Source organism: Canis lupus, chromosome 10, assembly GCF_003254725.2.
Source record: "Canis lupus dingo isolate Sandy chromosome 10, ASM325472v2, whole genome shotgun sequence".
NCBI lineage: Eukaryota > Metazoa > Chordata > Mammalia > Carnivora > Canidae > Canis > Canis lupus.
In genome coordinates this window covers 45,231,571-45,250,718 of record NC_064252.1, presented here as the reverse complement: position 1 = coordinate 45,250,718, position 19,148 = coordinate 45,231,571, and the positions used below count along the sequence as shown (strand labels likewise).

Below are 19,148 nucleotides of genomic sequence, written 5' to 3'. Positions count from 1 at the left end.
CTAATGCTCCCCAGATTTGGTGAAAAGGCAAAAACTATAATTCAAGAACCTAAGGAAACTCCAAACAAGGTAAAATCAAAGAAATCCATACCATGACACATTATATTTAATCTTCTGAAAACTAAAGACAAAGAAAAATCCTAAAAATAGCCAAAGAGAAATAACACATGAACTATAAAGGAACACCAATTCAAATGTCAACAGTTTCTCATCTGAAACCATGAGAACAGAAGAAAGTATACAATATTTTTCAAGTGCTCAAAGAAAAGAACTGTAAGCCATGAATCGTCTTTCTGGTGAAAATATCCTCAGGGTTGAAGGAAAAGGAAAATGAAGAAAACTTGATGCTGGGAGATATATCCTTAGAGAATAGTTAATGGAAGCTCTCCAAATAGGAAGAAAACTTGGACCTTCAGAAATAAAAGAAGAGCAGGTGGAACAGGTAGATATAGAAGTAAACATGGTAGAGAATCCGTCCTCATGAGTTGCTTTATTCATGTTTTATGGTTCAAGCAAAAGTTTAACACCATCTAATACAGTGTATAATAAATATAGAGGAAGTATTTCCGACAAGGAACTAAATGGAAAGGATAGTTTTTACACTTAACTCGAAATGTTAAACCATCAGTATCAGTATGCTCTGATAAGTTACACATATGCATAAGAAAATACCTAGAGGGATCCCTGGGTGGCGCAGCGGTTTGGCGCCTGCCTTTGGCCCAGGGCGCGATCCTGGAGACCCGGGATCGAATCCCACATCGGGCTCCCGGTGCATGGAGCCTGCTTCTCCCTCTGCCTGTGTCTCTGCCTCTCTCTCTCTCTCTCTATGTGACTATCATAAATAAATAAAATTTAAAAAAAAAAAAAAAAAAAAAAAAAAGAAAATACCTAGAGCAACCATGAAGAGCACTACATAAGGCAACACACTCAAAAACATTACAAATAAATCAGGATAGAACACTAAAAAATGTTCAAATAATCCTTATGAAGGCAAGGAAAAATAAGATATAGGAGAAACAGAGGAGATACACAAAAAACAAAAATGGGAAACTTAATTAAATGTCTATAATTATATGCAAATGGTCTAAATATGCCAATTACACGACAGAGGTTGGAGAGTAGACAAAAACATGACCCAACTGTATGTGGTCTGTAAGAAACTCCCTTCAAAAATAATACAGGTTGAAAGTAAAAGGATGGCAAAGATATATAAACACTAACTTTTAAAAATCTGGAGTAACCATGTTAATATCACATAAAGTAGAGGTTAAAGCAAAGAGAACTACCAAGAGACATAACAATAATAAAAAGATCAGTCCAACAAGAGGATAACAATCCTACTAGCTACACTCTTGGTGAACACAGCATAACATATAAACCTGTACAATCATGGTGTTGTACATCTAAAACTAGTGTACCATTATGTGTCAGCTATACTTTAATTTAGAAAAAAGAAGACAATAATCCTAAAGATGTATGCACCAAATACGAAAGCTTCAAAATACATGGGACAAAACCTGATGGAGTCAAAAGAAATGATAAATATAGCAATTCTAGTTGGGGCCTTTAGTACCCTACTCTTAGCAGTTGATAGTCCTACTAAAGAGTCAGGAAGGATTTGGAAGAACTGAACACCACCATCAACTAACTGTATCTAATTAACATTTGTGGAATGCTCCATCCACCAATAGTATACATATTCCTTTCTAACAAACATTGAACAGTCTCGTAAATAGACCATATCTTGAGTCATAAAACAACCCTTAACAAAATTTTAAAAATTGAAATCATACAATATTGAGTCACACAGATGTTTTCTGACCGTAGTGGAATCAAACTAGAAATCAATAACAGATACCACGAAAATCTCAGAACACTTGGAAATTAAAGAACAGGCTTTGAATAGTTCACTGATCAGAAAGGAAATCACCAAGTTTAAAATTTCATAGAATTTAATGAAAATTAAGCAAAACATGAAAATTTGTGGAATGCAGATAATACTGTACTGAGAAGGAATTTAATGCACCAAAAGCCTACATTAAGAAAGAGGAAATGATTTCAAATCAATAATCTGTGTCCTTATGTCAAGAATTTCTGGTCTCTCTTTTCATGGATGTCTATATAGCAAACAGCCTTGGAAAGCAGCAAAAGGTGGCATGCTTAATATCCAGTATAAAGATAATATCTTATTCCAGAGCAAAGAACAAGCATGCTTACAGTCCATTATAGAATATTCAAGGTCCCTCCACTTTAACATAACCTACTGTGTGTACAAGTGTCACTTAACCCTCTTCCCATTACCCTTTGGGAATCGAGGCTCAGGAAACTAGTGCAAAGAAAAAAAAAAAAAAACCCAAAAAACAAAAACAACAAAACCCTGACGTTCTGGCCACTGCTATTGCTGTGAGTGGTAAAGTCCTTTGTCAGTGCCCCAGGAGGCTTGGATCATCTCCCAGCACCCACGTTAATTTGCAAGTAAGGTAAAATCTCAGGCCCTTCACAGCTTTTTATGTATATTCATGCAAAAACTTGTAACCAAATGTTTGTAACAGCTTTATTTATAAATGCTCAAAATGGGAAATGACAGATATCCTTCAGTAGGGAATGGATAAACAATTTTACATCTATACAATGATGGGTGCTACTCATCAATAAAAAGGAACAAACTTTCAATTCATGAAATAACTTAGGTAAACCTTAAATGCATTTGAAAGAGGCTTGACCCAAAAGGCTGCATACTGTGAGGAAGACGTAGAGGTTAAGTCCAGTTTCCTTACTTGGACTCTGAGGGGTAGAGTACCTCATTACTGCTGGGTAGGAGTGGATACTGTTGGGCAGGGGGGACTTGTTACTTCTGGTGAAGATGAGAGTCTTGGCTCACTACTTCACCTTCTCTGCCACCACCCTGGTAGGAGTGTCAGGGCATTTTATTTTATTGATCCTACTTGACCTTCTTGGGTCCATGGGTTTATATCTGTTATTGTTTTTGGAAAATTCTCAGCCATTCCTTTTTTTTAGTTATTTCTCCTATCCTGTTTTCTTTGTTGTGTTCCCAATTATGCACATGTCAGACCATCTGATATCATCCCACAGCCCTTTGATGCTTGTTTCTATTTTGATTTACTCTTTGTATTCATCTGCATTACTGTGTTTTTTATTTTTACTGTTCCCATTCAATTATTTCTTAAGGTTTCCATCCCTCTGAAATTTCCCATCTGGCCTTCAGTGTTGTTCAACTTTGCCATTAGAATTTTTCGTGTATTAATCACAGTTTTTTAAAAAGCCATTAGAAACGACAAATACCCACCATTTGCTTTGACATGGACGGAACTGGAGGGTATTAGGCTGAGTGAAATAAGTCAGTTGGAGAAGGACTAACATTATATGGTCTCATTCATTTGGGGAATATAAAAAATAGTGAAAGGGAATAAAGGGGAAAGGAGAAGAAATGAGTGGGAAATATCAGAAAAGGAGACAGAACATGAGAGACTCCTAACTCTGGGAAACGAACAAGGGGTGGTGGAAAGGGAGGTGGGCGGGGGGTGGGGGTGACTGGGTGATGGGCACTGAGGGGGGCACTTGATGGGATGAGCACTGGGTGTTACGCTGTATGTTGGCAAATTGAAGTCCAATAAAAAAATAAATAAAAATAAAAATAATAAAATAAATAAAAAATCTTCTTTCAAACATTTTCAGCCTCTGTTTCCTATCTGAATTTGTTTCTGATGAGTGCTTTTGTATCATAGCAATATGTTGGGTTTTTGTCTTTTTAGTATGCTTTGTTGTTGTTGTTGTTAGAAGTTGGACATCATGTATAGTACATAGAGACTGAGGTAAATATTATTTATGTCTGGAAATGAGCATAACTTTCTTTTGGAAGGTAGAGGGGTATAGTTAATCTAATCCAGAGTCGGGCTAGGTTTGAGGTTGGTCTATTACCATTACCTTTTGCACACTGTGCCCATCATATTCCTGTGGTGGTACTTGGGGTTACGGTGGGAGATGATGTGCTAAAGACCCGTTCTTCAGTGTCTGCTCCACCCTCAGATTGTCATTTTCAACTCACATTGGGCTGCCAGGAGAGTCTGTCTCTTATAAGTTTCCTGCCACTCAGTGTTCATAGGGGAGTGCAGGAGTGGGTGTTCTCTGAATGAGCCTTCATCTTAGATGGCCTGGTCTCCTGGAGGCTTCAGGGTGTGTCCCTCCCAGGAGTTTGGAGCCTGACACCTAGGCCGGCTTCTTCTCCAGGAGTGGATGGCTTAGTTTTTTCCCCTTCCCTTCCCTCTGCTGTCCTGGATTTTCACCAGTGCCCTAAGGGTGACTGTGTTACCCTCCTCTCCCCCCCACTACACACATTCACACATAAGGGCTTTTGTTCTGAGGGTGAGATAGAGGATGAGGGTCCCTTGTGTCCTTGTTCCTCTCCCCCAGTTCTGCACCATGAAGACTTTTTTGGGCCAGTCTTTTCTGTGAGCACCCTGTGGCCTTTGTGGCAATAAGCCTTCAAGAGGGTGCAGATTTCCTTAGATCCGTGGCCCATGGACCTTTACCTTCTCACCAGTATATACCTGGCTAGCCTCTACCACTTCCTCAACCACCCCAGCCCAACTCTTCTTACTAGTATCTATCTGCTGCATATCATCCCAGAAGCCAGGGCTTGCATCTCACTGGTCTTTGCAGGTGTCTGTCTGTTCTCACAATTTGGGGTAGGTGAATTGCCCTGTTATCTGAGCACTCTGATGAGCAAAACAAAAGGCATTTACTTGTTGATCGTCTGGCTTCTTCTTGTTACAAGTTTGGCAGTAACACTCTTGACAGTGCTCCGTGTCCTTGGGCAGAAACTGCAGGAGTTTGAAAAACTTAGAGTTTCTTTGCTCTACTCCAGATTGCTGATGTTACCATGCTTATGTTTGAATAAATCCTGGTGTGCCCTGCCAGGCTTGTAATCAGACTCTATGTTTAAGCCGTGTTGACAGCCGAATGAACAGTAACTGAGTTAGTGCCTCACACATAAACACACAAAGATAAAGTTGCATTAAGAGCTGTGTCGTCATGACAGGAAATCCATAGTCCTGGCTTCTAGCAATCCTGGAATTGTCTGGATAGAGGTTTTTATGGCACACCCAGGGATTTGGCTCCTGGGAATTACTGAGTTTAGATTATTAGCCCAATATTATTTTATCTTTTATTTCACAGGTATTTTTCTTTCTTTCATTGGAAGCAGAAAATAAATAGCACTTATTTGTGAGATCTTTTTTGAGATTCAGGATGTGCTTAGTCTCTCTCTCTCTCTCTCTCTCTCCTTTGTAGATCGGAAGTTCCACAAACACCCTGCATGCCTTGCAAATTGCTTTTGCTGATAAAGAAACACAAGTAATCTACCTTTTGACAGATGGGAGACCTGATCAGGTACTTACCAAAGTTGGGAAGAAAGAGGGATTCACCAATATCCTGAAAGTAAATGCCGAGAATGGGTTTGAGAGACCTTTTTCAGCTGCTTGAAACAGCTTGAAAAGCTTTTGAGGGATGTTTCCTTGGCTTAGGGACCCAGAACTAAGGTGACAAAATACAACGAGGAATTCCTTTGTCTGCCGAAATGCAGAGGAAAATTTATGTGACAGCCAAGTGTTGTCTGGTTTATACGCCACACACCCACAGGCCTGGAGACCAATCCCATGAAAGGAGATATCCACTTTCCATTGAGGTCTGGTTTATATTTTATTACAAACTAAGAGTGAGGAGATTCTTTTTGATTTTTTTCCTTTGGGGACTCCAAATCTAAACATGTCACTGCACAATGTCCTTGGTTTTACCCCTAATTTTAACTTAGTAATCATTTAAACAAAAGCATGCCTTTCTAGTGAAATGTTCTTTGTTTTGCTTAGCCTGACTGGAAAATATTTGAAAAGTTTTAGCGGAGTCTGTTCATCTTCTTTTGAGCTTTGTGAATGAAAGACTAATGCTCTGGGCATTAAATAAACATACGGATTTGCAGGCCAGTACAATGTAAATTAACCGCTAAAGTGAATTAGTATCAACTTGCATCCTTCATTGTGAAGTGTTTGCACGTGAAGAGTGCTAGGCAAATATTGTAAAATATCCTGCGTCAAATGGGCCAGGGCTTAAATAGTAAAGCAACTAGATTTTATTATGGCATTATATCTATGACAAAGAAGTTATATGTAAAGTGAAATTTTATTTGGAAAGATTTTTTTTATCAACTTCACTGGGCTTTCTATTCAAAAACAGTTTATTGTGTCTTGCTTATGTTCCATGTGTGGTGCCAAGGTTTGAGGCTACAAACGTGAATAGTATTTTACCCCTGCCTTGGGGACACTTACACTTTGGAAGATATGCTTAGACATATGTGGTTAATTCTGATCTGACACAGGGTGCGGGGTTGTTATGCTGTGAGATGTCTGGGAGCAGAAAGATGAATTCTGCTGTACAAGATGGAGAGAAGGCTGGGGAAGGTTCCACCGAGGAGGAGAAATTTGAGCTGGAAAGAGGAGAAGGAATTTTCTAGACAGAGATTACTGATATTCTGGGCAGAAGGAACAGAGGTGTGGAACTCTGTGGATTGCGCAGAGAAACAATCTGAGAGCAAGGGCAGTGTTGGAAGAGTGTCAGGGCTGAGGCTGGAAAGTTTGGTTGGGGGAGATTGTCCTTGACGGCCACCTGGAAAAAGTAGGTGGGCTTTACCACAGAGGGTGGGTGGGGGCTCAGCAGGTCAGGTGGTCCCATTCACTTGTATTTTAGGAATGTGCCTCAGCAGTGCAAGGGAAAGACTAAATCTTGATGGGAGCTGGTGAGGGCCTGCCTCAGGTAGGAAACAGAAATGTAGGAGAGGATTCTCCTCAGAGATGAGATAATAGAGTAGCATCAAAGGACTTGGTGACCAGTTTGAGAGCAGAGGAGGACAGAATGAGGAAAAGATGGGAGCAAGAGAGAAAGGAATCATGGTGACTCATTTTCTGGTTTATAATAATTATGTTAGTAACTGACTTAAATTTAAATTTAAAGAAGGAACAAGCTTGGGAATTGCTGGTGGAGGAAGTCCAGTTTGAGCACCTGTGGTCTAGGAATGACCGGAAGGCCCTAGAAATGTGGGGCCAGTGTTTGGGGAAGATGGGAGCTAGAGATTCCAATCTGAAAGCCATCTGGACAAGCAGTCTTTTCCTTTTTAATAAACTTACAGATTTTACTGTTTGCACTATAGGCAATTTAGAAAATATAGATAAGCATATAAGCATAAAAAAAGAAGAAAGTTTAACTTAGTCATAATTCAATTTTGTGTTATGCCTTGTTTCATCTAATATATATATTTTTTTGCAAGTCATGAGAAATTCTTCCAAAACATCATTCTCAATGACTGCATCATATTCCATTACATAGATTTAATATAATGTCTAATATAATGTCTTAGAAATTAATTTTGTTTATTTTATTTTTGAAGAGTAATATATTCACATGATTTAAATTAGGGAAGTACAAAAGGGTATGCAGAGAAAATTCTCCCTCCAACCTCCTGTTCACTAGCTAAGAGGCAATGTATGCTACCAGTTTCTTGTATCTTCTTTCAGAGATTGTTATGCAAGCAGAAATGTATTTACATATACTCCCTTTTATAAATATATCAATGGTAGTGTATTATACACATGATTCTGCACCTTTATTAATAAAACAACATGCCTTGGAAATTGCTTAATATATAAAGAGCTTCCTCATTTTTTTTTTACAGCTGTCTAGTATTCCTGGAGATGGATGTTGAGGTTGTTTTCAGTCTTTCTGTTTTACACTGTGTTGCAAAAGTAACTGTGCACACATGTTTTGCATATGTATATCTGTAGTATAAATTCTGAGAAGTAGATAGTCCAAAGGTATACATTTTGATAGATACTGCCAAATAGTCCCCAGAAGGGATGGACCAAGTAACACTCCTGTTAGGGGTGTATTGGGAAGGATTCTTAATCCACTTCCACCATGTACTTCTAAGGGTCTAGAATCTCCCCAGAGTGTGTACAAAATGTACTTGTACATTTCTCTGGGGGAGAAGAGCCCTCCCTAGCTTTCACTGGAAGGCCTGTCCACTTAAAGATCAAGAACTATGGATACAGATGATAATTGGAATCGGAACAATGCAGGCCACCTGAACAGTAATTTCTAAATCCTACGTAGGCATTTTGTGTTCATAGCTGCCTTTTCTCACATGCAGTCCATTGCTTCTGCATTGTCTCTCAGATTCTCTCCAAAAAGCAAAAGAATATTTGATATTCATGTTCTGTGTGGAGGACATTAAGATGTATCACTAGATCTACATTTCTTTTTGAATTTTTACTGACTTTGTAGGACCTGAATATGTTAAGGCCAGTGCTATTGTTCCCAATACTCAGCAGAATTTTCTGCTTGATAGGACACACAGAGATGATTGTTCCGGATTTAATTCCATAGATAGCAGCTTACTGCTTGTTTATTAAATGTCCAGGGAAGAATAATATAGCAAGACAAGTCTTAAATTAATCAAGTTAAAAGAATTCTAATAAAGAATAATAATTCTTTATTAAAGTAGAATTGCTATGTGTCCTTGTGGGCATCTCCAGGTGTGAATGGACAAAGCCCAGTGCAGTCTTTGGCTGCAGTCATTTTGAGGCTTCTTTGAAGTTAGGAACTTACCCTGGCAGATATCAAGAACATGGGAGTGAGAAAAGTTTCTTGCACCATTCTAAACAAAAATGAATGGGTAAAACCTGATAATGAGGTGTGCAAGGGGTGGGTACAGTGTGAGCCACCTGCAGAAACAGGCCTTCATCAGGCAGTTAGGAGGACCATCCTTGCCTTTCTTGCCACCCCAAGTTGACATTATAGGTGAAAGGGTCCTCTGGCTGCACATCTGTTTAGATTCCGACAAGAGTACTGACAAGAGTCTCTCAGGTATGCTGCTTGGCCTCATTTCGGTATTGAAGGGACTTCTATGGGGGAACATACGGAGGAGTCCAGAGCTGAGAAATGTTTCCTCTATGTGATACAGGACTCACACAAGGAGAAGGCCCACTACACTCTATAGCAGAGCTAATAGAGTAAGTGGCTGGGAGGAGTCAGGGTCCAAGGGGCTGCTGTGGTAAAAGGTTTGCTTCCATATTCTGAGTCTCATCTTAAAGCTGTGAGGGGATAAACCAGGGAGAGGAATCCTTGGGTGGGGTCCAGGCAGGAGGTCAATGGCTATTTTCCACTGCAGGGATAGAGCTCTTTCTGGAGTCAAGGTGCACCCCAACCCTCTGCCTAGCTCTCTAACACCATACCTGGTACTAGAACATCATACCAGGTTAGCAAATATTACCTGAGGCTGAGTGCAGGTGGGGAGCTCACCACATTATACTAACAGACTTTCTCCTGCCTGTACCCTCTTTAGCTTTATGCAATGATGGAAATGGCTTTGGAGCCAGAGACCTGGGTTGGAAGCTCACCCCCAGCACTGCCCATCAGAATGACCTTGGGCAAGTCCTCTACTGTGAATTTCCTCATCTGTGGCTTAAAGCTAATACTCCCTACTCACAGGGTTGCTTTGAGTAAATGAGATGATGCTCCCATGAATGCATTCTACAGTTACTGAGCATCTTTTATAGGCCAGGCACTATCAGTCTGGAATACAGTGGTAAGCAAGATGAACAAAGTACCTGTCTTTAGCAAAGCCTGTGTTTTATAGGGAGATAGGCATGTTCAAATAAATAAATGAAATAATGTCAGGTAGCATTTTAAAAGATGAAAATGCTGCCCACAGTACCTGGCACCCACAGTCATTACTAAATCAGTGTTAATTTCTTTCCCTTCCCAAATATCTTAGCTGTAAGTCAGTATAGGAATAGTTCTTAGCTAAAACACTATAAAATTAACAGAATTTAGAGCTAGCATCTCCAGTCTGGTATCAGGGGCAATGGCCACGATTCCCTGGTAAGAAATGAGGACAACAACAGTACCCACCACAGAGGGTCATAGGGAGGGTGCAGGCAGAGAGCAGAGGCAGAGCTCTTAGTGCTTGATACATAATAGGTACTCAGAAATGGAAGCCAGGCTGAAGGAAGGGGAGGCAGCAGAGAGGGCTTTGCTCTGTGTTTGCTTTTGTCAACAGGGATGTGGTCAGCTTGGTTAGGTTACTGTTTGATTAGAAACCAGCTGATGGCCAGAGGGGAGAGGAGAGAAAAAAAATGAGAGGTGGAGGTGGACTTAATGGGCAAGGGGCAGGCTCAGTGCTGGAGCCAGACACAGAGACTGAGGCTGTATGTAAGCCGTGGCTAGAATGAGATCAGACCACTTAACCAGCCACCTTACTGGGCAATGTATTAGCTGCCCAAGGCCAGCCAGTGGTGTGTCCAGAGTCCTCTCTCCCTTTTCACTCTGCCTTCCCAGAGCGCATAAGACAAATACAGGGAAGGGTTAAAGGCCAAATGTAGAAACTGGAAGTGGAGAATGCAAATTGGCTGAAGGAGCCAGCAAGTTGGGTCAATCAAAGAGGGACTCCTGGCACTGAGAAATGCAGAGGAAGTGGGGGCAGGACCATCGGAGGCCGTTTCTGAAGGTTCTCAGCAGGACTGTGGTAGTGTGGTGGAGAGATGGCAGGAGAACTCATCAGTTCATCTTTCCTGAGGGTCTGATAATGGAACATAACCTGAGAGTCAGTCCTTACCAAGAGACCAAATGAGAGGAATGAACAGTCTGGCATTGCTTCTAATACTAAAAGTTGGCTTTGAATTCCAGTGTTACCACTTAAGAGCTTGATGGTCCTAGGACACTGAATTCTTCTGAATCTCAATTTCTCCTTCTGTCTGTGGGGCCACGTTAGATTTGCATATTACTGGGAAGAAAAGCAGAAGAGCAAATGATGGCTGAAACATGGAAAGATTTATATTTCTATGGATAAGAATCCCAGCAGTAGGTAGTCTAGCCTCTACAGCTATTCAAGGATGTCTCCAAAAAACAGCTTTTTGTGTGTGTGTTCATTCTCCACCATCTGTATTTATAATTTCTGCCCTCCTGGCTGCAAGGTGGCTGTTCCACATCTAGGCAGTGTCCATTTTCCAAGGGTGAGCGGGAATGGAAAGGGGAAGAACATTAGGTTTTGTTGTTGTTGTTAAATATTTGTCTTTTTAGTAGAGAAAAGGAATATCTGACCTGAGACTTCTGCCTGTATCTCAACAGACAGAACTGGGTCACATGGCTAACTCTAGCTGCAAGAGAGTATCAGAAGATGAGTTTTTATGTGTATGTTTGTTTATTTGTTTTAAACTGGGCGCATTGCTGTCATGAAAAGAAAACCAGGTTGCTGCCAGTAAAAAAGGATGAAAGGAATTTATATTAGTAGGCAATTACCTGTCTTTCTAACACTACCTCACAGGGTGGTTGTGAGGATTAACTGCCATGTTAAACTCCCAACAGAGCGCCTAGCACATGGAGCCCTCATAACTATCTCTTCTTTCACTCTGTGGGAGACACATTGACCGTGGCCTGTATGAAGCTGGAAAATCTTCTTTTCAAGTAGATGCTTTGGAAGCTACATTGAGATCCAGTAGCCCTACCCTGTAGAATTCCAATAGCCAGGATGTTCTACCCTGATACTTCCAGTGCTCTAAAGTATATCCCAGCACTTTAAAAACATGAACTCTAGGTTTGGGTGCACCTAAAATTGAATGATTTGGTTAGTCATATCTCTCTTTCAGATTCTTTTCTACATCAAATTGTGAGCCCTCAGAGGCAAGGGCTGAGTCATTGGTCTTTATCATACTCTCACCATCTGGCAGTGTTTGCTTTGTTTATTGAATTGAATTGACACCTTTCCAAGAAGCCACTCATCAATGTATAAGGAATTACTAGTTGAGAATCTCACTATTTCTAGCAAATACTAAGGATTTTCACATCTTATTTTTTCTTTCTCTTCCTCTCTCTCTTTCCATCTGCCTTTTCCCCCCTCAAAATGTATCATTTCAGCCACCTGAAATGGTCATAGAGCAAGTCAAAGTTTTTCAGAAAATTCCTATTTACACCATCTCCTTCAATTACAATGATGAGATTGCAAATGGCTTTTTGAAAGAGCTTGCTTCTTTGACTGGGGGAGAGTTCCACTTTTATAATTTTGGCTGCAAGGATCTGTGTCCTCCAGAGGCTGTTCAGGTAAGAGCTTAATGAATTGAGAAGAGAGTGTTCATTTATTTGAGCATTATAGACTGGAGGCTATTGGAAGCCTTATTTGAGAAAATTGTAACCATAAAGACAATTAAGTTGACCAAATGAAATCACTTCACCATGTACTGCAAAATATGATCCAAGGACCATCTGAAGTAAAGGATTTGTGAAAATGCAGATTCCTGGGTCACACTTCAGAGCTGCTAAATTAGGCTCTAGGCATAGAAGCCCAGGAATCTTAATATACTTTGTTTTTCTTCTAGGCTTTTTATTATAGAGAGTTTCAAATACACAAAAGTAGAATATATGGACCCTTGCCCCACATACCCATCAGTCAGATTCAATAATTATCAAATTTTGCCAAACTTTAGGAATCTGTATTTTTAGCAAGCATCCCAGAGGGTCCCTACCTGAAGTTTGTTAACCACTATTTGCAGACATTTGTGGGAAACTTAAGAAAAATTCAGATCCTAGGTAATTGTCTCCTTACTTCTCAGACTATATATCCATGGGACCATCTGATAAAGAATTCATTCTAATGACCTGATAGGAGAAAGTAAATAAAATTCTATTCTCCAATCCTCTAGTGTTGGCCTGAAGATATGCATTTTAAGAATGTCTTTCTAGAGAATATTTTTTGTCTTAATCTTTGTCCTCTAGAGTCACTTTAAATCCAGGACAAGCCAGAATACCAATCAGTGTGTACATTTGAAGAAACTACCAGAGTCTGGGGGATTAATCATCTGAAAGGATTGGAGGGAACAATGACCTTTCTGAGCTTACACAGGACAGGGAATAGTGACTACCCCCCTCAGCTAGACTGGAAAACATCATAATACTGTGGGTATTGGGTAGAGTATAAAGAAGGATCTTGCCTCAGGTGTATGAGCAACCAAATGCTGCTCCAGTTCTGCCTTGAAAATCTTAAATTCAAGACCCAAAAGGATAAATCTTTTCTAAGGAACTTAACTACATCCCTGAACAAACCCCAAGAATAATTATAAAAAAGCAAAAATATCCATCACCTAAAAAAATAAAATTGACAATTTCTACATCCAATCAAATAGGACCAGGTACATAAAGAAGCAGGAAAATACAGGTCCATAACGAGAAAAAGTGAACAGAAAAATTAAAACATATGCATAGCTGACTCAATATTAAAGCATTAAAATAGTTATTGTAGCTGTGTTTGATATGTTCAAAAAGGGAGAGACATGCAAGATTCAAGTAAGACACAAAATTTTTAGAGATGAAAACTACAATGCATGAGATGAAAAATACATGGAATAGGAACAACAGCAGGTAAAACACTCCAGAACAAAAGACTAGTAAACTGTAAAGCAGCAATAGAAACTATCCAAAATGTAGCACAGAGAAGAAAGAGAATTAAAACAATAAACAAGCCCCCAGAAAATAAGGCATAAGTGAGCTGTGGACAAATTCAGGTAGCCTAATAAATGTGAAATTGAAACAATAATGTCATAAATTCTCCGAATTGGTTGAAAACTATAAACCCACAGATCCAAACACAATGAGCGCCAACCACAAGAAACATGAAGAAAATCATACCAAGTCATATCAGAATTAAACTTCTCCGAAGTATTGACAAAGAGAAAATCTTTAAAGAATAGGGTGAAAAAAGACAAATTATGTATGGAATGCAGATAAGGATGACAGCATATTTCTCATCAGAAACAAGGCATGTGAAGAAACAGTAGAATGATATTTTTAAAGTACTGAAAGGGAAAAAAAAGCTCAGTGTAGAATCTATACACTGAAAATATCTTTCAAAAAGGGAAGTGGAATGAAGACTTCAAAGATATACAAAAACTAAAAGAATTCATCACCAATAAATCTGCTGTACAAGAAATGTTAAAGGAAGTACATTAGGCAGAAAAAAAATCATACCAGATGGAAATACATATCTACACTAAGGAATGAAAAGCAAAGAATAACGGCACATGGATAGCTGCACATGGATAGCTGCATGGTAACTGCATGGGTAGATATGTAAGGCTTTTCCCCCCTATTTAAATCTAATTATAAGATAAATTACTTTTTAAATCTAATTATAAGATAAATTACTGGAGGGACTTCCAGTTCCTGCAATACTGGTGTAGTCTCATTTCTCCTAGGTTCTATATCTTAATCTAAAAAAATCCTGGATTTAACACAACAAATAAGCATAGGAATGCTCTGAAAGGTGAAAAGAAGGTAGAATTCCTAGGGACCTCCAAACTTAAGGAGATCTATGGCAATAAGTCTTGTGGGATTTGTTAATGCCTTCCACATATTCCAGATAGGGCACTGCTGAACTCTGCAACTTGAAATCTCTAACAGACAAAGACCACCCACACCCCCTGCCAAAAAAAAAAAAAAAAAAAAGACCCAAGAAAATCTTATTCTCCAAAGGACTGAGAAGAAGGTGCCCTAACAACAGAAACTTTTTTTGCAGTACTTGCATAATTCAGCCATACAATAATGGAAAAACTGCCCTCCTTACCCTGCAATTTGAGGAGCTGAACAAAGAGCTGGTCTTCCACACTTCCATGGAAGCAAGCAATGGTGCTCTGATTCCTCTGCCAGGTGGTATCAGTAGGGCTGACCAGACAACTAACTAATCTTCCATCCCTCACTGCTGGAGTAGTGTGAGGAGGGATGGATGGAAAGCTGATCCTCCAAATCCCACTAGACAGAGTAGATGGTACTCTAAATTCTGTGCTAGGATAGTATCAGAGAATGAGAGGGAAGTTTATTGTCCATTCCCTCTCCAGTAGATGGTAGAAGTGCTCTGATTTTCCCACCATGGAGTCCAGTGGCACACTGGGCCTTTATCCCACCAGAAAGCTCTAAGACTTAGCAAGGCAATATGAAGACAGTCTAGACAGTGCTGTGCTTCACGACATCCCTTATTTCAACAGGATTCAGCGAGGAGATGAACTTCTACAAACACTCAGCATCAGTGAAAATGATAAAGGAAGTGTGAGCTGCAGATAGGCAACACTCCACAGTACCCCCATCCCTGATGGCAGTGAGGGTTGATGGGGAGCTGAGCCTCCATTAACACCCCATATAATAAAAATAATTGAAGTGTGAAAGGGAAGTAACCCCCACTGTAGTCCTCTCTGAGTGGAGAGCTAATCTTCCACCCCTGTCCAGCATCAATAAGACCAAAGGGGCAGTGCTTTCTGGGGCTACTCAGTACTCTTACTCCCTACCCTTAAGAACTCCCTCTGTGAACAAAGTAGAGATTACTGTCCCACAAAAAGAGAGCTGAACTCCTAATTCTTGAACTCTTGACACCGTAGCAGCTTGCCTTGATGAAAATAACTGGAAAAAAAGCACTGCACACACAGTTGTGCCCAACTGAAAGTGAAATTTAACTATGAGAGTCTCCAAACGTATAAAAAGTATACTAGAAAAATAGGTTCACTGGGGTAGGTGGGTAGGACAAGCCAAAGAGACACAGCCACAAGTGGTCCAGCCTGGGAAGCCTCTTTTCCCCCCACAGACCTGAGACTCTTCTCTGCACAGAGACACCAAAGAACAGGCAAGAGGGACCCAGTCAAAGCTAATGGTCCATTCCAGGAAAACTCTATTCCAATGTAGGACAGAGATCATCCTACATCACCCAGTGACATAGGACACCCAGAAGACAGCAGTAGAGGCACCAAGAAACATCTGGCAGTCTGACTAGGGAAACTCCTTCTGCCTGCTCAGACAACACCAGCAGGGGCCAATGGGAGCTCCAGTAACACCAGATTAATAAAGAAGACCAAAATAATATCAAGAGGGCTCTGAAAATTAAACTGCCTATTGGAGTAACAGCCCACAAAAGTAGGACGAAGTCCCACATGCTAAATTTAAACAGGGTTACTGCAAGCTAAAATAAAAGTTTTAAAATAGGACCCAAGTCTTATAACACAATATAGCCAGAATATTCAGTATACAGTGAAAAATTACTCAAGAACCAAGAAAATCACAATTGAATAAGAAAAGACCATCACATGACTCCAATACTGAGGTAGATGAATCAGATGCTGGAATTACCTGACAAAGATTTTAACCTATAATAAAAATGCTTCAGCAATCATTTATAAGTTACCTGGAGATAAAGGAGCAAATCGAAAATCTCAGCAAAGATGTAGAGTCATAAAAATTTCCAAGTAGATATTATAGAACTCAGAGCTATAATAGCAAGTAAACTCAGTGGGTGGGCTCAGTAGTGATAGTGGAGATGACTGGATTTTATCATTGAACTTGAGACCAGATGATAGAATTCAGCGAAACTGAACAACAGAGAGAAAAATTGATTTAAAAAAAAAAGGTAGAACCATGGGAACCTATAGGACAATAATGAAAGATCCAATATCAGTATCATTGGAGTTCCCCAAAGAGGGAAGAAAGAGAGGGGAGCTGAAAGACTACATGGAAAAATAATAACTGAAAAGTCCTCAAATTTGGTGAAAGATACAAACATACAAATTGAAGAAGCTGAGTAAACTCCAAAGAAAATAAACCCAAAGAAATCCATGCCAAGACACACCATGTTAAACATTTGAAAATCAAAGAGAAAAACAAAAGTCTTAACAGACTGTAAGAAATGACACCAAACTGATAATGGATTTGACTGAGGAGGCCAGGAAAGAAGTGGCACAATATTTTTCAAGTGTGGGAAGAAAAAGAATCATCGACCACAAATTTTATATTGGACAAAACTATCCTTCAGAAATAAAGAGGAAATAAAAATATCCTCAGACAAATAAAAATTAAAAGAATTTGTTGCTAGAAGCCCTACTCTTATATTGGCGATAGGAAGTCCTTCAGGCAAAAGGAAATGATAAAATAAGAAATCTTGGAGCATTATGAAGGAAGGGAGAAAGAGTGAAAATATAAGTAGATGTAATAGAGCATCCTTTTCCTTGTGAGACTTAAAAATCATATTCAATTATTAAAATAAAAACTATACCACTGTCTATACTCAAGACAGTGATATTTAAAAGTAAGGAAGGTAAAGCAACCTAAGTGAAAGTGAGGTTTCCATATTTCTCTTGAAGTAGTAAAATGTTAATGCCAGTAGACTGTTATAAGACACATACATATGCTGTGCATACCCAGAGAAGCCATTATGAAAACAATAAAAAGAGATATCCTCAAAAACAGTACAAATAAACCAAGATAGAATTATTTTTTAAAAATTCAAGTAACCTGAAGGAAGACAAACAGAGGAACAAAACCATTTAAACAAGTAGAAAACAAAGTAACAGTAGTGTTAACATACCAAATATTACTTTAGATGTAAATGGTCTAATTACATCAGTCAAAAGATAGATATTGGCAGAGTGGATAAAAGAACATGACTGAAAAAAAAACATGACTGAGTTATATGCTAAATACAAGAACTCATATCAAGTACAGTGACATAGGTAAGTTTAAAAGAAAAAGACACACCATATAAATATTAATAAAAATCTGTATTGGCTGTATTAATAACTAATGAAGTAAATTTCACAGCAAATAAAATTTACCTATTAAGAGAATCAATCCACCAAGAATATATAAGGGTCCTAAATGTGTATGTATAAACCAATACAGTTTTAAAATATTTGAAGCAAAAATTGATAGAGCTGAAAGGAGAAATAGACAAATACAAAATTATAGTTAGAGACGACCTCAGCACTTTCCTCCCAGCAACTGATAGAAACTACTAGATTCAAAATCAAGAAGGACAGAGAAGATCTAAACACTGTAGTCAACCAACAAGTTCTAATTGTCACAGGTAGAACACTCCCCACCACAACAGCTGAATATAAATTTTTTTCTAGTTCTCAGAGTATATTAAGATGGGCTGTACAATGGGCTACAAAACAGACCACAGCTAATTTAAAAGCACTGACTACAATAGCTGAATTATGGAAACAACTCAAGTGTCCATCAACTGATGAATGGATAAGGAAGATGTGATATGTAAACACAAATATTACTCAGCCATTGAAAAGAATGAAATCTTTCCATTTGCAATGACATGGATGGAGCTAGAGAGTGTTGTTATGCTAAGTGAAATAAGTCAGAGAAAAATAAGATTTCACTCATATGTAGAATTTAAGAAACAAAACAAATGAACAAAGGAGGATAAAAGAGAGGGAGGCAAACCAAGAAACAGACTCTTAACTATAGAGAACAAACCAATGGTGACCCAAGGCAGGGGTGGGTGGTGGTGGTGAAATAGGAGATGGGGATTAAGGAATGCACATATTGTGATGAGCACCAGGTGATGTATGGAAGGATTGAATTCACTATATTGTACACCTGAAGCTAACATGGCACTGTATGTTAACTAACTGGAATTTAAATAAAAACTTAAAAGGGAAACAGAACATGGAAGACTCCTAACTCTGGGAAATGAACTAGGAGTGGTGGAAGGGGAGGAGGGCGGGGGGTGAGGGTGACTGGGTGGCGGGCACTGAGGGAGGCACTTGACGGGATGAGCACTGGGTGTTATTCTGTATGTTGGCAAACTGAACACCAATAAAAAATAAAAAATTTATTATTTTTTAAAAAAGTTTTCCTAGTTAACAAAAAGAAAAAAATAAAATCTTACAGAGAAAAATAAAAATAAATAAAATAAAATAAAATAAAATAAAATAAAAGCATTTAAATCATGGAGTCTGTTTTCTGACCGTAGTCGAATCAAATGAGAAATTAATAATAGAAGGACAGTATGAAAATGTCTAAACACATGGAATTTAAACAACACAGTCCTAAACAATCTATAGGTCAAAGAGAAAGTCTCAAAGGAAATTAAAAATACTTAGAACCAAATGAAAACAAAAACACCGTGTATCAAACTATGTGGAATACAGCTAACACAGTGTTGGGGGTGAAATTTATAGCAAATGTTTGTTGGGAACAAGGAAAGTTATTGAATCAACAATCTGAGTTCTTAACTCGAGAAACTAGAACAAGAGAGGCAA

General features: G+C 39.0%; 1 protein-coding gene across 10 annotated transcripts in view; it reads left to right on the top strand.

The window, feature by feature from the left end:
• Positions 1-19,148, top strand: part of VWA3B (von Willebrand factor A domain containing 3B) — a 256,331-nt gene that overhangs the window by 96,956 nt on the left and 140,227 nt on the right. For all 10 annotated transcript variants that reach the window (XM_035696404.2, XM_025464606.3, XM_025464618.3 and 7 more), the window contains 2 exons: positions 5,311-5,409; positions 11,980-12,162. In XM_035696404.2, the coding sequence (XP_035552297.1) occupies positions 5,311-5,409; positions 11,980-12,162 (282 nt within the window). The remainder of the gene's footprint in view (positions 1-5,310; positions 5,410-11,979; positions 12,163-19,148) is intronic.